Here is a 20,092-nt window from a genome sequence, read left to right as displayed (position 1 = left end):
AATTGTAATAATTGTTATTCATTTACACATGCACTTAATTTTTTAATTCACAGCTTGTCGTATATTTGCACTTCTTTAGCTGTCCACATTGCATTGTAATATTAGCAGGAACATCCTTTCTCGATCCTCCTCATAATGTGAGAACAGGTAGGCATGAAATCGAGCTCTGAAAGATTGTGGGACGCGTAAAAGCCTCGCGGTTATGATGTGCTATTGAAGCGGTCGGCGCTATAAAGAGATCCGCTTTGAGACGGACGTTACAGTCAGAGTTTGCTGTCGAGCTTTGAAATCAGCCTGCGTTTTAAATCTTCCTTTCAAAGGTGCTGCAGTAAATTCTCTTCCTTTTCATGCTGCAGCACTGCTGGATAAGCCGTCCTAATCTAATACATACGACCGTGCTTTCCTCACTCCATCTGATGAGTTTGCTGCCGAACGGTTCGGCCGTCACGGGTCAGAGGCTCTTCTGATGTGCTTGTTTTTGCGGCCGCTGTGATCAATGACCCGACATTCAATTCTCACTGGTTTTCTTGACATTACAGTGTTTCTGAGTGTCATGAAGTGCATTGTTTAGCTATAGGGCACTGTGATTTGTAAAAAACATGGACTGAATCACAAAATCAGTCATAAAAATAGAATTTACTGTGTAACGTGGAATGTCATGGAATTTAGTTTTAACTTGAAGAAATTGTGACAGAAATATTACTGTTATATAGTAGAATGTATGTCTTAATACGTCTTACAGATTATTAAATATTATTATTGAGTTATTATAAATGATTATTGATTAATCCTTTATTTTTTAAGGAATAATCACAATTTTTATATGCTTTGTAACAGCAAACCTCTTTTGTGCAGCACGTTTTGGTTTTTCATTTTCATTTGATTAAAAGATAAATTAAATTATTTTTGCCTTCATTTGATTAACAGAAAACTGAAAATACACAAGACAGAATTTCTGGGTACAAACAAAACAAAATATTTCATAGGGCTGTGTTAAAATAAAATATATATATTTTAAATTAATTAATTATACAGGTGCTTTTGATTATTAAAATTTAATTAAACCAGTAATATGAAATAAAGTAAAATAAAATGTAGTTTTTTTTTTTTAATTAATTATATTAATTACAGGTGCTTTTGATTATTAAAATATAATTAAACCAGTAATATGAAATCCTGAAAAATTAAAAAGATTCATTTTAAATGAATGTTTTTTTGCTTTCATTTGATTACCAGCAAAATGAAAATACACAAGACAGAATTTCTGGGGAAAAAACAAACAAAACTTTTTATAGAGCTGAAAACAAAACAAAATGTAATAATAAAATAAAATAAAATAAAATAAAACAAAATGTATTTTTTAAAAAGGAATTATGTTAATAACACGTGCCTATAATTATTTAAATTTAATTAAACAAGTAATATGAAATCCTGAAAAAAAAAAAAAAAATTTTAGCTTAAAAATAAATAAATGCATAAATAAATAAACAAAAAAAGCCCTGAAAATGTCATTTTTAGGGTTTTAGTTAATTAGACATGCTTCTTGGTTAATAAAATTAAATTTAAACATTTACATTGAGTCTGGAAAAAAAAAAAAAAAAAAAATTGGGGGGGAAAAAAAGAAGAAGAAAAAAAATTCTTGTGCCTTAATTATTCCTGTGGCTGCTGGTGTTTTCATGTAGACCTACATTTGAGATTGATTACATAGGGTTAATGCCATTACATTTATTAACACGGCTTAACATATTAACATAATTAGTGGTGTTAAACCAAACATCACTATTACTCGCACTCATACTGGAGCTGGTCAAACCCCTGACCTTAAATATCAAAGTTCAGCATGTAACCCGTCCTTCATCGCTTGTGCTGCAGAAATGAATGATTCCTCAGTTCATGCTGATCTCAGTGAGGTTTTTCGTTGGCCTTGGTTTCAGAATTTATTCATCACGTTTGGATTTCCTCCATAGAGATTTTAAGAATTTATCAATAAAGAATTCTAAGCCTTGAACTGAACCAGCTAACCAGAGATGAATCATTATTCATTGTGATTTAAGTATGCAGTTTGTCTAATGAGGGAGTGAATGAAATACTTTATGACTGACTTATAGTAATTGAAAATTAATTCTATTAATTGGATGTGCTTTTGATTATGAAAATTTAATTAAACCATTAATATGAATCCTGAAAAAAAAAATAAAAAAAATAAAGTAAAATAAAATAAGTCTTTTTTTAATTAATTCTATTAATTGCAGGTGCTTTTGATTATGAAAATTTAATTACACCAGTATCACATTGAATGAATGTTTTTTTGCTTTCATTTGGTTACCAGAAAAATGAAAATACACAAGACAGGATTTATGGGGGAAAAACAAACAAACAAACAAACAAAACCTTTCCTAGGGGTAAATTAAATTAAAATAAAATAAAATAAAATAAAATAAAATAAATAGTTTTTTAAATTAATTCTCTTAATTGCAGGTGCTTTTGATTATGAAAATTTAATTAAACCAGTAATATGAAATCCTGAAAAATTAAAAAGGTAAATTAAATGAATGTTTTTTGCTTTCATTTGATTACAAGAAAAATGAAAATATATTTGATAAAAATACAGTAAAAACTTAAATATTTTGAAATATTTTTACAATTTAAAATAGCTGTTTTCTACGTGAATATATAGAAAAATGTAATTTATTTCTGTGATCAAAGCTGAATTTTCAGCAACATTACTCCAGTCTTCATTGTCCAGTGATCCTTTAGAAATCATTCTAATATGCTTTTAAATATTTAATTATGCTTTTAAATATCTTTACTTAAATATCTTTCACTTTTGATGAATTTAATATGTTCTTGATGAATAAAAGTATTCATTTGTTTCAGAATTTTATTCCGTTAAATCTGACCCCAAACATCTGAATGTTAATTAATATAAATCTGTGAAGAATTTGAATGGGTTTTTAGCGTAATTCATTTCTGGAAACCTTGTGTGTGCTCTGTAAGCCAAATATCACTATTTTCTGTCAGCAAAGGGCAAAATTGAGTGTGTTTGCAAACTTTATAGCCATGTTTCTATATTAGAAAAGCTCTCGAAGTTATTGATGTGCAATTTGAAAATGAGCTTGGAGTGTGTTTGCATGAATGCTTTACTTCCAAGAAGCAAAAACACTTGACATCAAGAGTCCATTTACTTGATTATCCGAGGACTGTAGAGACCATTAGCAAAACCCAGACTGAAGTCCAGGCTTTGTCCAACAGAGAATCCTTTTTTAATGCATTCAGAGTCATCAGAGTAACCAGCCCTAAACGGCCATCATTAAAAATGAGGAGAGAAGAAATCGTGTTTGATCATGTAATAACAAGAAGGGTCTAAATAAAGCACATCCACTCCATGGGAAGTTCTCATTAAAGCTCTTTCTGTCTGTCTGTCTCAACAGGATCTACCCACGTGAACACTTCAAGGAGAAATACGCTGTCGATGAGGTGCATTACACCACTGACGTGAGTACGGTTTCACTTTAAAACAGTGCTTTTATTAGTTGCAGCTTAATATGTCATGTGCTTGTACATTTGTCTTATATAATGCAGATGAGTGTTAATATTGTGATAATGACATTTCTTTAGTGGCTTTGAGCTGCTTTATGACTAAGGTGGTTTTGTTTTTAATTACTTTATTTTAATATTTTCAGATGGAATATTACTTATAATTGTATTATTTATATTCTTAGATTTTTGTTTGTATTATTTATAGTAAAATAATAAATATTTTTAAATAATAGTGTATTTATAAATTTCTTTTATAAAAAGAAAAATAATCAATATTTATATTTAAATTTCAGTATAAATGTCAAAAAAACTCACATTTTTTTCTGCATTTTTTTTTCTCTTATTATTGTGTAGTTTTTCATGCGTTCACGATAAAAACCTGCTGTCTTTACAATTTTATTGTTTATATTATAAGATTATTATTTATATTATTTATAAATAATTTTCAGTAAAATATTTTTTATAGTAAAATAATACTGTATCATATTTTTACATATTTTCAGTAAAAACAATTGTGCTGTATTCTATTTTTTGCTGTTTTTTTTTTTTTTTTTTGCTATTGTTTTTCTCTTATGTTATCTTGAATATTCTCTGTTTTCATGCTTTCAGGATGAAAACCTGCTCTTTATAATTTTCAAAAATGTATTTGTATTATTCTAAGATTATTATTTATGTTATTTAATAATCATAATTTTCAGTAAAATAATACGTATTTTCAGTATTTTCAATACATATTTTCGTAGTAAAATAATACTGTATTATATTTATACGTAATTTCAGTAAAATAATTTTCAATCAAATAAAAATATATTTATAATATATATTTTAGTAAGATATAAATAAAGGCATGAACAAATAGATGATTTTTTTTTTTACAGTATTATTATCATTATTATTATTTTTTTATTTTTTTATTTATTTTTTTTGCAATTGTTTTTCTCTTATATCTTTTTTCAATTGTATCTTATCTTAAATATTTTTTGTCTTATATATTTGTGTAGTTTTTCATGCTTTCAGGATAAAAAAAAGTGCTCTCTTTTTAATGTCCATAATTTTATTATTAATTATTCTGTTTATTATTTATATTTATAAATAACTTCCAGTAAAATAATAAATATTTTCAGTTTTTTCAATAATTAATATTTTCATAGTAAAATAATATTGTAATATATTCATAAATAAATATTTTCAGTAAAAAAATATTTTCGATAAAATAAAAAAAGTATTTATAATATATATTTTAGTAAAACATAAATAATAAAATAACAATTTTTCTTAAAGGCATGAATAAATAGATGGAATTTTGTACTGTATTTTTTTGTAGTTTTGTTTTCTGAGCAATTGTTGTTCTCTTATATCCTAATTTTTTCTATAATATCTTTGTGTAGTTTTTCACGCTTTATAATTTTCATCATTTTATTATTATTATTCTAGGATTATTATTTATAAATAATTTCCAGTAGAATAATAAATGTTTTCAGTATTTTCAATAATAAATATTTTCATAGTAAATTAATACTGTATTACATTTATACATACATATTTTCATATAGAAATATAAACATTTATGCAGAAATATTATTTATTATCTTAAATCTTCTTTCACTTTTATTATTTTAGGTTTCTCTTGGAATTTTGTTTATCGTTTTGCCGTATATTCTCTAGTATCTGGCTTTTGGTTTCCTCTTGGTCATACAATTTCCTGTACTCGCTTTTAACTGAGCTCATTGCGGTGCATTGTGGGATTGCCTTATCTGTAAAGCACTGCCTTTGAATTTGGCCAAAATTAGGCATTTTATAAGAGTTTTTCTGCCCTTTGGAAAGTCCTGAAGGACTAAAATGCTATCTAGGAAGCTCACTTGAGTTCTTGACAGGCAAACATAAGTAGAAAACGTCTACGAGGGCATTTAAAACACAGCAAATTATTCATAATGCAAGCGTGACTGCCTTCCACGTGTGGAGGACTGAGCCGTGGCTACAGGCGCCGATACGCCGGCTAACAATTTACAATTAGACTTAAACTGCTGCATCTTAACATGCGGCGTGTGTTTGATACCGCTGGAGAAAAATAATTAGCTTCCCAGAGTCTGCAGGGATCTGAAGTGCTATATGCTCTCATTTATTCAGAGGATCTTCTTGTTGCCTTTAGGATTTTAAAATGTGAATTTCCTATAATAGTTTTCATTAAAGTGCAGATGTAAGCACGCTAACCTACAGCACACTGTTCTGGCTCTCTGTGAGACATAAACACTGCTGATGGATATCGATCAGACTGATTCAAATGCCAATATTTGTCCATTTTAATATTATTGCGTTGGCCAGTGAAGTATAGAAAGCACACTTGTTCTGTTGTCCTAATTTTGTATTTACAGGATGAACTGTAAATTACTTAATTTCTTCAATTATTTGAAATGAAATAAACATTATCTAAAATTAAATTAAATTAAATATGAAAATAATTATAAATATTTTTTTAAAATATTTTATTCATATTTTATTCTGTTAGTATTTTGTTAATTTCTGTTTAAAGTTGATGTTTTTATATATATATATATATGTATATGTATATGTGTGTGTGTGTGTCTGTATATATATGTGTATACATGTATGTACGTGTGTGTGTGAATATATGTCATTTTGTTGCTTGTGATATTGTTTCACATAACTTAAACTACAATTAAACCTATAAAAAATGTACTTATAAAATAAAATAAATATTAACTGAAATAAAATATTTTAAAAATACTTAATTTCAGCTTGCTTGTTAACTTTCATTTAGTTTGTTGAAAGACTAAAATCTGTGAAACTAATTAAACTAAAATTAAAAAATAAAACCATTAACAACATTTTCATTACTGGAAGTAAAGTAAAATAAATATTATCTAAATAAAATTAATATAAAAATGATTTTTTTTTATTTCAGCATATTTTTTCCCCATATTTTTTTTTATTAATATTTTTTTTGTAATTTTGTTGCCTGTTATATTATTTCACATTTTATTTTTGTTAACTAAAACTACAAATAAAATTGCTTGCTGCCAAGCATTTCTAGCATGTATATATATATCTATATCTGTATCTATATCTATCTATCTATCTATCTATCTATCTATCTATCTATATATATATATATGTATATATGTATATATGTATATATATATGTATTATTATTTTTTTATTCAGCATTTCATGTTTAATTCAGTGCTTTTCTTTGTAATTGTTGGTTCAAATTGTTTGTAATTGTTTCCTAAAAGAGGCCAGAGCTGCAATGCATGCTGGTCCAGTGATGCTCATCCTAAATAATCATAATGACATGTACAGCATAAAAATGACCTTTATTTTGAATTGCAATGAATGTGCTTCAGTGTCAAAAGGTCAGAATATTTCAAACTGTAGTTGACACTGTAATTGCAGCTGATTCAAAAGCTATTTAAAAAAGTAATGTAACATTAATTGCCTATATATTATGCTCCTGTTAGGCTTGTGCATGTTCATGTAGACGAGTCAGTTGGGTCACATCTCTGTTTTTTTAGCATCTCACGTCATGAATGCTGTGTTTGTGAGTCAAGTGTGACTTCAGAAGCATAAGGTGTTTTTTATGTGTTTTCTGTGTTTCTTAATAATTCTGCATCACAGCTCTTCCTCAGCTCTTTTCTTCTCTGTGCCTTTGTGTGCGTGAGCGTTAATGACCTTCTCCTGAGGTTCCTCTCAGCGCTGCTTAAACAGATCATTTGAGAAGGCAAACAGAGCTGCTGGGTGCAGAAAACAGAGGGAGATATCTGTAATCTTACAAAACAAATGAAATCTCCAAGGCAAATACACAAAACGCACACCCACAAACAGGCGCGTGTAATCCTGAGCGCTAGCAGACCCTGAGACGGGACTGAAGACACGCTGAGGGACCTTGACATTCAGGAACGTCCCCGTCTTCGGCTGTTGCCATCAACTTGACGTGATGCATCTGATACAAAGATCTGTTTATTCAGTCATTGTTGATTTCCCATTGATTACTTTTTTGTTTGTTGCTGTAATTAAAACTAAAATAAAACCATTAAATGAATATATTACTTGAAAATAAAAACAATTCATTACTTGAAATTAAATAAACATTAAAAAAAGTAAAATAATAAAAAAGTTAAAAACCAACAACAAAAAAACTATTTATAAACTAAAACTAAAAATAAAACCACAAAAACATTTTCATTACTTAGAAATAAAATAAAAATTAGCTGAAAAATAAAATAAAATAATAAAAATATAAAAAAACAATGTATTACTTGAAATAAACATTAACTGAAATAAAATATATATATATATATATAAACCAAAAAAAATAAACCCCAAACATTTCTCATTACTTTCTCATTAAAATTTGATATACGTTATTAATAAATATTAACTGAAATTTTATTTATATTTTTATGTATAGCCAAAATGTTTCATTTAGTTTGAGCTGAAGTTGCAAAATAACTAAAACTAAATAACTAAATATTTGAAATAAAATAAACATGAACACTAAAAAATAAATAAATAAATAAATAACATGATTTGTTAAAAAATAAATAAATATAAAACAAACAAAAAAATGTTTAGTTTAAGTCAAAATATCTAAAACTAAATAAATTAGGAATAAAATCTATATAAAACAGTTTTAATTACTTGGGAAAAAAGATTAACTGAAGTAAAATATTTAAAAAATGTATTTAATTTTCTTTAAAGTAAAAAGAAACTATTAATAAACTAAAAAATAAATTTAAAACCACAAAAGCATCATTACTTAAGTAAAATAAAATAAAATAGAATATCAGAATGAATTTATTTTAGCTACTTGGCAAAGAAAAAATCCTCATTTTCATCTAGTATAAGTTGAAGTACTAAAAAAACTAATGAAAGTCTAAAATAGAATGAAAACTGTATAGATGTAAAAAAATAAATAAATAATAATAATAATAAAAAAATATATATATAAAAATGACAGAAACACAGCAAAATTACTAAAGCCTAACTATAATTAAAATGAAAACAGAAAAAAATTGTAATAAATATTAACAAACACTAGCATATTAAAAATATTAACACTAAAATACTTTTTACAATTTTTTTTTTTTTTTTTTTTTTTTGATGCTCTGCTTCAGCATCAAATGTTTTATTTCTCCTTGTGTTTTAAGCAATGTTCCTGAATGTTAATTTTAATGAGTAGATTTTGTGGATCTTTAATTTAGCTAAATTCAATGTTTTTGTCAACGAGCTCTTGAAGTCTGTTGGTTTGCTCATCCGCAGCAGCTGGATTTCCAGACCTGACAGGTCTGGTTTGTGCAGGTTTGTCCTGATCTGATCCCGTGTCGCTTACAGCTGCTCGAGTCCTCATAATATTCAATCAGGCTCGTACTGATTGCTTTAATGACCGCCATTTTCCACTTACGCTCAGATGTGTTGCTATTCGGCGCAGCAGGCCGGAATGTCAAATGAAAACACTATTGATTTTGTTTTCATTGATTTTTAGACATTTCGAGCCCATTAATCTTGATCACTGATTTCGGCGCTCATAAAATTAGAATAATTAAGGGTGTATGACACGGCTGCCAGACTCAATTAAGTTTGGATTTTTGTTAAAATGTTTTAAGAGTCGCTCATTTATCTTGCGTGTCATTTTTTTCTCCTCACCATCTGTCTTGAGCTCTCAGCAATTAATCAGCGTAAGCGCTTTGTTTAAAACTTTGCTGTTTTGTTTTTGTTGTGTTCTATTTATATGTTAACTCTGATTAATTTAATATTTCAGTCCTTTCCCATCTTTAAACATTTTTTGATTAAACAGAGTTTGATTAAGATTATTATTACAGTTGTTTTGATCTATTTAAAAGTGGGATTTTGTAGTGATATTCATTAAACAAGATAAGGTACATTTATTTTAATTTAAAAATATGATATTCATGACTAAGAGAAAGGACATTTTATTTATTATTATTATTATTATTAAATTTTTTTAATTAATTAATTTATTTTTTTAAATCACAATTCATCACAATCAATCTTTTTAAGAGCAGGATTTTATAGAGATTTTAATTCAATTATTTTCATCTAGTAAAATCTAGCCTACTAAAATAGCTAAAGCTAAAAACAAACTGTATATATATATATATAAAAAAGAAAAGAATAAAAATGGCAAAAACACAATTTAAAATGCAATATATTATTTTTGAAATAATTTAAAAAACAAATTATTATATTTATTATATTATTGAAAAAAATTAATTCTTTTGATTTAAGAATATATTTTTATAGGGAGATTTAACATGACAAGGTACATTTTTGTTATTTTAATTGTATTCTTTAAAAATAATTATTATTTTGACATTTTAGAGCAGTAATTTATAGTGATTTTATTTAAACAAGACAATGTACTTTTTATTACTGTTATTATTATTATTTTATTATTTTAACATATTATTAGAGTTGTTTTGATGTATTTAAGGGCAGAATTCTATAGAAATATTAATTCAATTATTTTCATCTAGTACTAGTTAAAACTAAAAAAAAAAACAAAAAACCTAAACTATATGTAAAAAAAATATATTTTATTTTGCACACCCATATATATATAAAAAATATATTTTATTTTGCACACCCATATATATATATATATATATATATATATATATATTAATTTTAATATAATACATATAAAAAGAAAATAATAAAAATGGCAAAACACATTATTTATAATATAATATAATATAAAATACTACAACTTAAATAAATAAAAAAATATATAGTGATTATATGTTTTTATATTGTTGTTTTTTTATTATATTATTTTTAAAAAATCAATTTGATACATTTAAGAGCACAATTGTATAGAGATTAATACAATTATTTTCATCTAGTGCAATAGCTAAAACTAAATAAACTAAAAACTTAAACTATATATAAAAATAATTAAAATAATATAATGTAATATAATAAAAAAATACTACAACTTTAACTAAAATTAAAAAAAAAAAAATGTTTCTATTTTGTTGTTTTTTTTTTTATTTTGTTGTTTTTGTATTGTTTTAAAAAAAAAATACAATTTAAAAAGTACATTTTAATTGTATTATTATTTTATATTTTTTATTCACATATTATGTTATGTCAGTTTCGCCTCAATTACTTTCTGTAAGCTGTTTCAGGCACGGAGGAAAAACAATCCTTCATGTCGATGCCAGTGTTGTTTTGTTTCATGAAGATACAGCGGTGCTTTATTATGAATTAACAATGAACAATACTTCCACAGCATCTTAGGTTGTCAGTTTCATCATTTACTTTTTTAAATATTTACTAATACATGATTTAGGTTAGTTAATGAACATTAGTTGATGGTTAGCTAATGCATTAAGGTTAACAAATGAGACCTTGTTTTATTATTTTTGCCATGGGACTCACCTTTTTATTTGCAAACCTGTGTGACTTTCTTTCAGAGTCATACGTCAAGTCTGGCCTGCTAACAAAATAATTAAATATTTATAGTGCTGACACATTGCGATGATGTACAGCTGCTGCTCGCGTCTACATTTACTCTACAGGTACGAGGTGTTTCAGTGAGTAAATCAAATAATTATTAGCCCGTCGGTCAGTGAAAAACACAATAAACTTTTGTATTATTATTATTATTAACAACACAGAAGAGTTAAGAAGAATTGAGCTGTTTGATTGTTTAATATTGGACTCATTTTGATTGATTTTGTTTGCTGTAATAAACTGCATGATTAGCTTCATGAAGGCACATCAAACATGGCAGTATTTTAAATGTAAGTATAATATAAATGTATATATATTTTTTTATTTTGCAGTTTTGTTTAAAATTTTTTATGTTTATTTTTAAATAATTGTATTTATTGTTGTTATTGGTATTATTATTATTATTATTATTATGTATTGTTTTTATTTATATATTGTTTAAATCTATAAACAATTGAACATAAATTAAAATATAATAATATGTAATAAAGCAATATTATTATTATTATTATTATTATTATTATTATTATTATTGCATTTAAAATATTCAGTGTTTTCCATTATAAATCAATATAATAATAATAATAATAATAATAATCGTTGTTGTTGTTAATGCATTTTTGAAATATTCAGTGTGTTAAAATATAAATATCATATACATAACCATATATTAACAATTATATTTTTATTTAATATTTTATATATAGTGTAGTTGTATACTTTATTTTATTGTAATATTTTACTTACTTATATTATTTTTATATTTTTATTTTTGGTATTTATGTATTTATTAAAAAAAATACTTTGTATACATACAATTGAATACATTAAAAAATATAATAATAATAATAATAATAATAATAATAATAATGTTTTATTTAAAATATTTTTATTTTATCAATATATTTTACTTTATTTAATGTAATATTTTATATTTTATTTTTATGTTGTTTTTATATTTTTATTTTTGGTATTTATTTATTTATTTATTAAATATTTATTATTTACACACAATTGAATACATTAAAATATAATAATAATAATAATAATAATAATAATAATAATAATAAAAAATTAATGTTATATAAATATAAATATATATATATATATATATATATATATATATATATATATATATATATATATTTATTTATTTATTTATTTATTTATTCATTTATATTTATTTATTTTTTTATTAATTCATTTATTTATTTTATTTTTTTTGGTAATTATTTATTTCTTAAATATTATTTGCTTATTCTATATATATATATATATATATATATAAATATATAAATTAATGCATTAAATACATTAAAATATAATAATAATAATTAATAATAATAATAATAATAATATATATATATATATTTTTTAAGATTTACTGAACTGTCTCAGCCATATTGTGTAAATGTGGTCAGAGTGTCTGTGTTGTGTCTCGTACGGCCCGCGGTGTGTTTGTAATTTTTTTGGATAAGGGCCGTTAAGCACGAGGGGCCCCGTGCCGCATTAATCTGATGTTCTCGCTGGGTTCATTCGCTCAGAACGCCGAAAGCTTCATTTACTCCTCAGACTGTCGTGGACTGTGGGTCAATCTGTTTTCATGACAGCTGTATTACAACATGATAACAGATCCTGCCCTTTAACTAATCGCTTCTGCATAACAAAAGACGACGCTCAACAGTGCTCTGTGTCGCACGCTCACGGCTGTGGAATTACATACGCTTGAGTAAATAGTGATAGATCGTTCAGTTTTTGATGAACTATCGCTTTAGCATTCAGCGCGGGCGTCGTCTGTATGGATTTCTGGTGGGTGAAGTATCAGGCAGAGATGTGGATTCTGCTCAGAAATCTGCCCGAGGTGAAATAGTCTGCGTTTGATTCGTCCTGCGGGTTTAAAATGCTTCTTATCCACTCCTGGGAGCACATAAGACAGCTCAGGTGTTCCTTCCCACAATCCTTTGCTCGTTCTGTTCACACAGATTATTGGTGATTCATTCTCTCACTGGTTGACATTTACACATCTGTCTGTCTGTCTGTCTGTCTGTCTGTGTGCCACCACCGCTGGATCTGCTTTCATAAGGAAATCTCTCCTCAAAGGCCATTTCTCTCGTTCATTAGTGCAGCTGTCAGCGGCCGTCGGGGATTTTCACTGATATTCCTGCAAAGCCTATGATATTCTGCTTAAATTATCCGCTCTAATGAAAGCTTTTCTCCACAGATTGTCGCCGTGCTGACCAAAATGAAGCCCAGTGTCCTGCTCACACTGGTAAGAGCTTCCTCATTTATTTCACATGAAGTCTTTCAAGATGGCAAGCATGTCTTTTAGTGTTACTTGGACTATGGTTTAAACAGTATGGTATTTTATACCATAGTCCAAATAACATTTAAAAAACAAACAAACAAACAAAAAACACACTTGTTGTGCTTTTATTATATTTCCTTTTTAAAAGGAAAAAACTAAAATAAATAAAAAAATATAAATAAAAAGATAATTATTATTATTAATATTAATTATTATTATTCTTATATATCATTAATATTATACTTTTGTCTTTATCATTTTTATAATTTTATAATGTAATTTTATATTGAATATGTTTAAGATTAATTTATTTTATTGTTAATTTCATGTTAAGTCTGTTAAGAAAAATACATTTTAATTATAAATGTAGTAATAATGATAACAATAACAACAACAACAACAACAATAATAATAATAATAATTATTATTATTATTACTATTATTATTATTTTAGCACTAAAATTTTTAAATTTTGTTTTATAATACTTCCTTTTTAAAGGAAAATAAATAATAAAATATTACATTTTACTTTTATTATTATATTTATTTTTTATAGTTTTTAAATGTCATTTTGTATTTAATATATTTAAGGTCTTTATCATTAATTTCATGTTCAAGTCTATCAAAAAACAATATATTTATTATTATTATAATATAATACTACAAATATATAGTTAAAAATGTGTATATATATCATTAATATTATACTTTTATTATTAGATTTATTATTTTTTTAAATGCTATAATGTGTTTTTATATTTAGTATATTTAAGGTGTTTATCATTAATTTCATGTTAAGTCTATCAAGAAAAATACATTTTAATGAAAAATGTAGTAGTAGTAGTAATAATTCATGTAAATAAAAAATAAATAATAATTATTATTTGTTATTGTTATTTTATTTACATTAATTTTAATGCATATAATATACACGAAACAATGTGCATACTATACATTTACATTACATATACAATATAATTTTTATTGTAATATTTTTATATAAAATAAAATGTTTATTAAAATATATAGATATAAATAATATATAGTACATTTATATATAAATATAAATAATATATAATACATAATTTATATAGTTTTATAATGTAAGTGTATGTAAATTGTTGCTATTTTTTTTTTTTTTCAGTTAATAATAAAATGATGATAATAATAATAATAATAATAATAATAATAATGTTTATTATTATTAAAATGTATGTATTAATAATAAACATAATAATAAATTACTCATAAATAAATATTAATAGTAAACATTACTTTATTATTATTATTATTATTATTATTATTATTACAATTTTATTTTATGGTGAATAATGACCTGGCCTGTTTTAGTAGTTTTAGAGTCTCTTTGTTAGGAGACATGTTAAATTAAGAGATTCAGATGTCCAGACTGCAAGTGACAGTGTGATTTTTAGTTCTGTTGTATTCTTTTGGATAATGGGACGTTGAGCAGGTTTAATGTCTCTGTTTCTGTGTGTGTGTAGAGGGGAGTGAACACCGATAGCGGCAGCACCTGTCGTGAAGCGTCCTTTGAAGGCATCAGCCAGTGAGTTTCATCCATTATTCAGAGCTCTGTTCCTAAAACTCATTCCAGGGAAAGTAGCACACACGTCCTCTGTGTGCGCAGATAAAACGACCCACCCGTTTACACTGATGCACTAAAACACTCTGATCCTGTATTTTAAGATGTTAGATCGTCACCATTATCTGCTACTGTAACATTTACACATGAGAAAGTTTTAAAAATATCTGCATGTCATTGCATTAGATACAGAATATCAAATGTTATCTGTTTTGAGCAAACCCCACAAACACACACAAAGCACTTTTTGTTCAGTATTTAAAAAATGTGTGTGTGTGTATATATATATATATATATATATATATATATATATAAAATATATATATAATATATATATAATATATATATAATATATATAGTAATTTTGTGTTTTTGTTCATATAATTTTTTGATTTTTATTTCATTTTTATGAGAAACTAAGTTTTGTTAAAATGTTGAATGAGTTTTTTTGTTTATATTTTTAGCAATCATTTTGTTTTACGTTTTAGTATTTTTGTTGTGTTTGTAATTTTAGTTTTTGATTTTGTTTATTTATTTATATATATATATATATATATATATATATATATATATATATATATATATATAGTTCAATGAAATAGATTTTTTGCATTCATATTAATCATATTATTTTATTGCATCAAGTTAAGCTACATAAAAAAAAAAAAAAAACTGTTGTGTGGTAATTAGCTCAAAATTTGATTTGATTTCACTTTATTTATTTATTTATTTATTTTAGTTGTATTTATTTATTTTTTTTTTTGTTGGTCTCTAACCAAATGAGAAATATTGTGAGAGATCACATATTCACCCATTTATACATGATAAAATATTTAATTAAAAATTTCTGAATGTCATTGCCTTCAGTGTAAATCAGTGTAAATGTCATCCGTTTTAAAGAAAGCACACAAACACAGCTATGCAGTAATACTTTAAATATATTTTCTTTTGAACTTGAAATATTTAGTTTGATTCAGTTTTTTTTGTTTTAATATTTGTTTTATATTAAATATTTGTTTATTATTAATATATTTTTTATTTATTTGTTATTAATATATTTGTTATATATATATATATAATTTTTTTGTTGTATTTCATTTAATTTATTTTTTATTAGATTTCAAATCAAATGAGAAATATTGTGAGAGATCACGTTCACCAGTTTATAGATGAGAAAGCATTTAATTAAATCTGAATGTCTGAATGTCATTGCGTTAGAAATATCAGTGTAAATGTCATCTATTTTATATATATTTTTATTTTTATATATTTTTTTTTATTTTGTTTTCTTTTGAATTTGAAAAATTTGGTAATTTTGTAATTTTTTACTTTTTTTGTTGCAGTGAAAAGGAGTAATTCAGACAGTATCGTGTGACACAAAACCAATGTTTTTTTGTTTTCTTCTGCAGGTTTCAGGTGAATAATTCCCTGCTGCACCCGGTGATTGTGGAGTGGTGAGTGTCCTTTATATCACAGACGCAAATGTCAAAACATTTGAACCTTTTAAACGCGTTGTTTCACGCAAATTAGACGTGTTTCTGCAGCCGATGCGTGATTGACGTTTTAATAACTAAAGCGCAAAACCCTGCTCGTTACTAAAGTCCAATTAACAAAATCAAAGCAGGTTTTCCAGTTACTCCAATTAACAAATGTTTGATGTTTTGATGAAAGGTAAAGTAGACGGCAATTACTGGAGCTGAAGTTGGATCGTTTCATCTTTTTGTGTGTTTTGATTGTCATTGCATCCTTTTAAAAGTTTGTTCCTTGCATGCTTGAGCAGATCAGGTAGTTTAATCGCTTATTTTTTGTCTTGTATTTAATTAACAGAGCATCGTTATGCATTCAGGCGCTGCGAACTTGACTGAAATCAAATGTTCATTATTGCTTCATAGAATGGGAGTTTTGTTAGGAAAGTGATATTCAAACAAAGTGCTCTTCTGGTGAGGGAGTCACATATGAAACGCTTCAGCTAATTTGAGCAGAATGACTCTGTCATGACTGAGAGCTCTTCACTCTCATGTGGACAGCTCAAGCACATTACAAACAATCCGCCGCCAATCGCTCTTTCTCTCTCAAGCCTCCTGCGCGGGTCTGCAAGGCCGGTGTTTGTCTCTAATGGTCTGCGTGCTTCTCTCGCTGTCGTGCGCATTAGGTTTTCTCCTCTATTACTCGCTGGAAAGCGGCTCATTACGGTTTCCCTTCGCTCGCCTGCTAACTTTGTTGTTTCCTTCTTTTCCTCCCCTTCGCTTATTACCTCAAGATTTCCAGAGAGAGTTTGCCGCTTCTCTGTGATGAAGCTGATATTAAAGACCTGCACACGAAGCAGATACGCTTACGTCATTACAAAAACTACTCAAGCCAGTCTAAGGTGGTTAGATGCTCCACAAAACCACTCTAAAACCAGCAAACTGGATCAAACCAGCTTTATGGCTAAATGAGACCACTATGGTTCCTCTAACACCAAAATCAAAAGTAATTTATTTTATTCTGTAAATTTCATTATATGCTTACAAAACGAACATTATTTACTGAAATGGATTATCAGTCCATAATAAAATAGCCTTTTTTCCATCAAAAATGGGCTAAAAACATGTTTTGCTCAGTAGTAAAAAATGTATTCAGTAACTGCATTAAAATCTGTTATATTAGTATCATTAAGATGCTATTATAGTTTTTATTCATTTTATATATATATATATATATATATATATATATATATATAATTAAAAAATTAATTTTAGGTCAAGGTTTTTAAGTTTTAATTTTTTTTTTTTTTTTTAACTTTTATTTATTTATTTATTTGTTTATTATTATTATTATTATTATTATTATTATTATTATTATTATTTATTTATTTTTTTATTTTTTTATTTTTTTTTTAAATACCTCAAGCAAAACTAAATTAAAATGGCTTGGCAGCTAGCTAAAATAAAAAGTTATTTCATTTTATTAAATTTTATGGTTTAATTTGTTAAATGAGATGTTGCTAAATAAAGTTTTTATTTTACTGTATTTCATTTAATTTTCTTTTTTATTAAAAAAAAAAAAAAAAAGTAAAAAACTAAATTAAAATGGCCAAAATGGGTGCAAGCTAAACTAAATTAAAAATGGCGTGGCAGCTGGCAGCTAGCAGCTAGCTATATATATATATATATATATATATATATATATATATATAATTTTATTTTTATGGTTTTAGTTTGTTAAATGAGATGTTGATTGGTAACTAGCTGAAATAAAGTTTTTATTTTATTATATTTCATTTCATTTATTTTTTATTAGACTCGAAACCAAATGAGTAATATTTTTCAAGGGATTAGATTTTCACCCATTTATACATGAGAAAGTGTTTAAAAATGTCTGAATGTCATTGCATTCGATGCAAAATATCAACAAAAATGTAAATTGTTGCTTTTTTTTTTAAAATTCACTATTTATTTATTTATTTATTTATATTTATTCATTTATTTATTTAGCAAAACTAAATTAAAATGGCTCGGCACCTAGCTGAAATAAAAAGTATTTTATTTTATTATTATTATTATTTTATTATTATTTTAGTTTTTTGTTTATTTATTTTATTTTGTTTTGTTTTCCACTATTATTTAATTATTAATTAAATACCTCAAGCAAAACTAAATTAAAATGGCTTTTATTTAATATTTTATTTTATTTTATTTTATTTTATTTTATTTTTTATGGTTTTAGTTTGTTAACTGTAATAACTCTGACTGGCAGCTGACTAAATGTAGATTTTGTTAGAAGTTTATGAAACATTTTATTTTAGAGTGTAACTGTAAATTAAAAATATATAGATTATTCAAATTAAAACCAGGAACGAACAAAAGTAACCAGTGTCACTTTTGGTGTAATGTTGGCTTTTAAAGGCATCAGTTTAGATACAGTAAATCATCTTTATTCTCCCAAACAAACTGTAATTACTGATAGACAGTGAATTATTGATAGATTTCCATGAATTTGTGATCAGTGCTTCAGAAAACAGCTGGTTTATATCAGAAATGGTGGAAGACATTTTTGTAAAGTAGTTGTTCAGACTGTAAACTACATTCACAGGCTGTTTCAGTTCTGTAATCTGGTGTATTTTCGATCTTAAGCAGGATTTACAGCACATGCTAGATTAAAGGAGTGAAAGGAGAAGAGAGATTGATGACGTCAGATGGAAAAATAAATAAATAATGAAAGGTTATGAGAAATGTGTCATTCCATCACTTGCTCACCAATGGATCCTCTGGATTACTTGTGGATTATTGTGATGTTTTAATCAGCTGTTTGGACTCTCTTTCTGATGGCACCCATTCACTGCAGAGGATCCATTAGCGAGTGATGGAATGACCCATTTCTCCAAATCTGAGGAAGAAACAAACTCCTCCACATCTTGTATGGCCTGAAAATGAACATTTGAATTTTTTTTTGGTGAACTATTCCTGTAACAAACCACATATTTACTGATTCCTGTTGTAAGTGATCCTGTGATCGGGGTGTTAAGTGTTCAGTGCTCTACTCTGGAGCTGCTGATAAGAATCACATGGCAGATCGTAACCATGGGTTACAGCAGTGTGTGTGTGCAGTGATATATTTAGACGTGTTGTTAGAAAGTTGGCACATTCACACTGAGTCATAGGAGGTGATGTCAAGATGCTTCAGTAATGCAGGCAGCATCATTAAGACATAAACGAAGATGCTCAACCAGGAATAGATGGTGGAGGTGAAGAAAAAAAAACACTAATGAGAGACAAAGTGCTAATTTCTCTGACGTCAGTCCTGCTGAGTTTGGGCTATGTTAAGGATTGTACGTTTATCAGAGAAGTTTGCTTTTCATTCAACTTTCTGGCCAGTAAGTTTGGAGTCAGTACAGTTTATTTTATTTTTATTTTTTTTATATCAAGAATGACAAAAGATGCTACAAAAGATTTCTATTTCAAATAAATGATGTTCTTTTGAACTTTCTATTCATCAAAGAATCCTGAAAAATAAAATGTATCAGTTTCCACAAAAACATGAACAACATCAATAATAATCAGAAATGTTTCTTAAGCAGCAAATTAGAATGATTTCTGAAGGATAATGTGACACTGGAGACTGTAGTAATGATGCTGAAAATGCAGCTTTGAGCACAGAAATAAATTACA

The 20,092-nt window shown here is 26.1% G+C and overlaps 1 protein-coding gene across 1 annotated transcript in view; it reads left to right on the top strand.

Moving 5' to 3' along the window:
- Positions 1-20,092, top strand: part of LOC127157350 (xaa-Pro dipeptidase-like) — an 84,377-nt gene that overhangs the window by 10,899 nt on the left and 53,386 nt on the right. The window contains 4 exon segments of the mRNA XM_051100586.1: positions 3,432-3,495; positions 13,259-13,306; positions 14,845-14,906; positions 16,352-16,396. Of these exon segments, the coding sequence (XP_050956543.1) occupies positions 3,432-3,495; positions 13,259-13,306; positions 14,845-14,906; positions 16,352-16,396 (219 nt within the window).

The sequence above is a fragment of the Labeo rohita genome, unplaced genomic scaffold (genome assembly GCF_022985175.1).
Source record: "Labeo rohita strain BAU-BD-2019 unplaced genomic scaffold, IGBB_LRoh.1.0 scaffold_105, whole genome shotgun sequence".
NCBI classification, from domain to species: domain Eukaryota; kingdom Metazoa; phylum Chordata; class Actinopteri; order Cypriniformes; family Cyprinidae; genus Labeo; species Labeo rohita.
The sequence above is the reverse complement of the archived record's forward strand: the minus strand, read 5'-3'. Positions and strand labels throughout refer to the sequence as shown.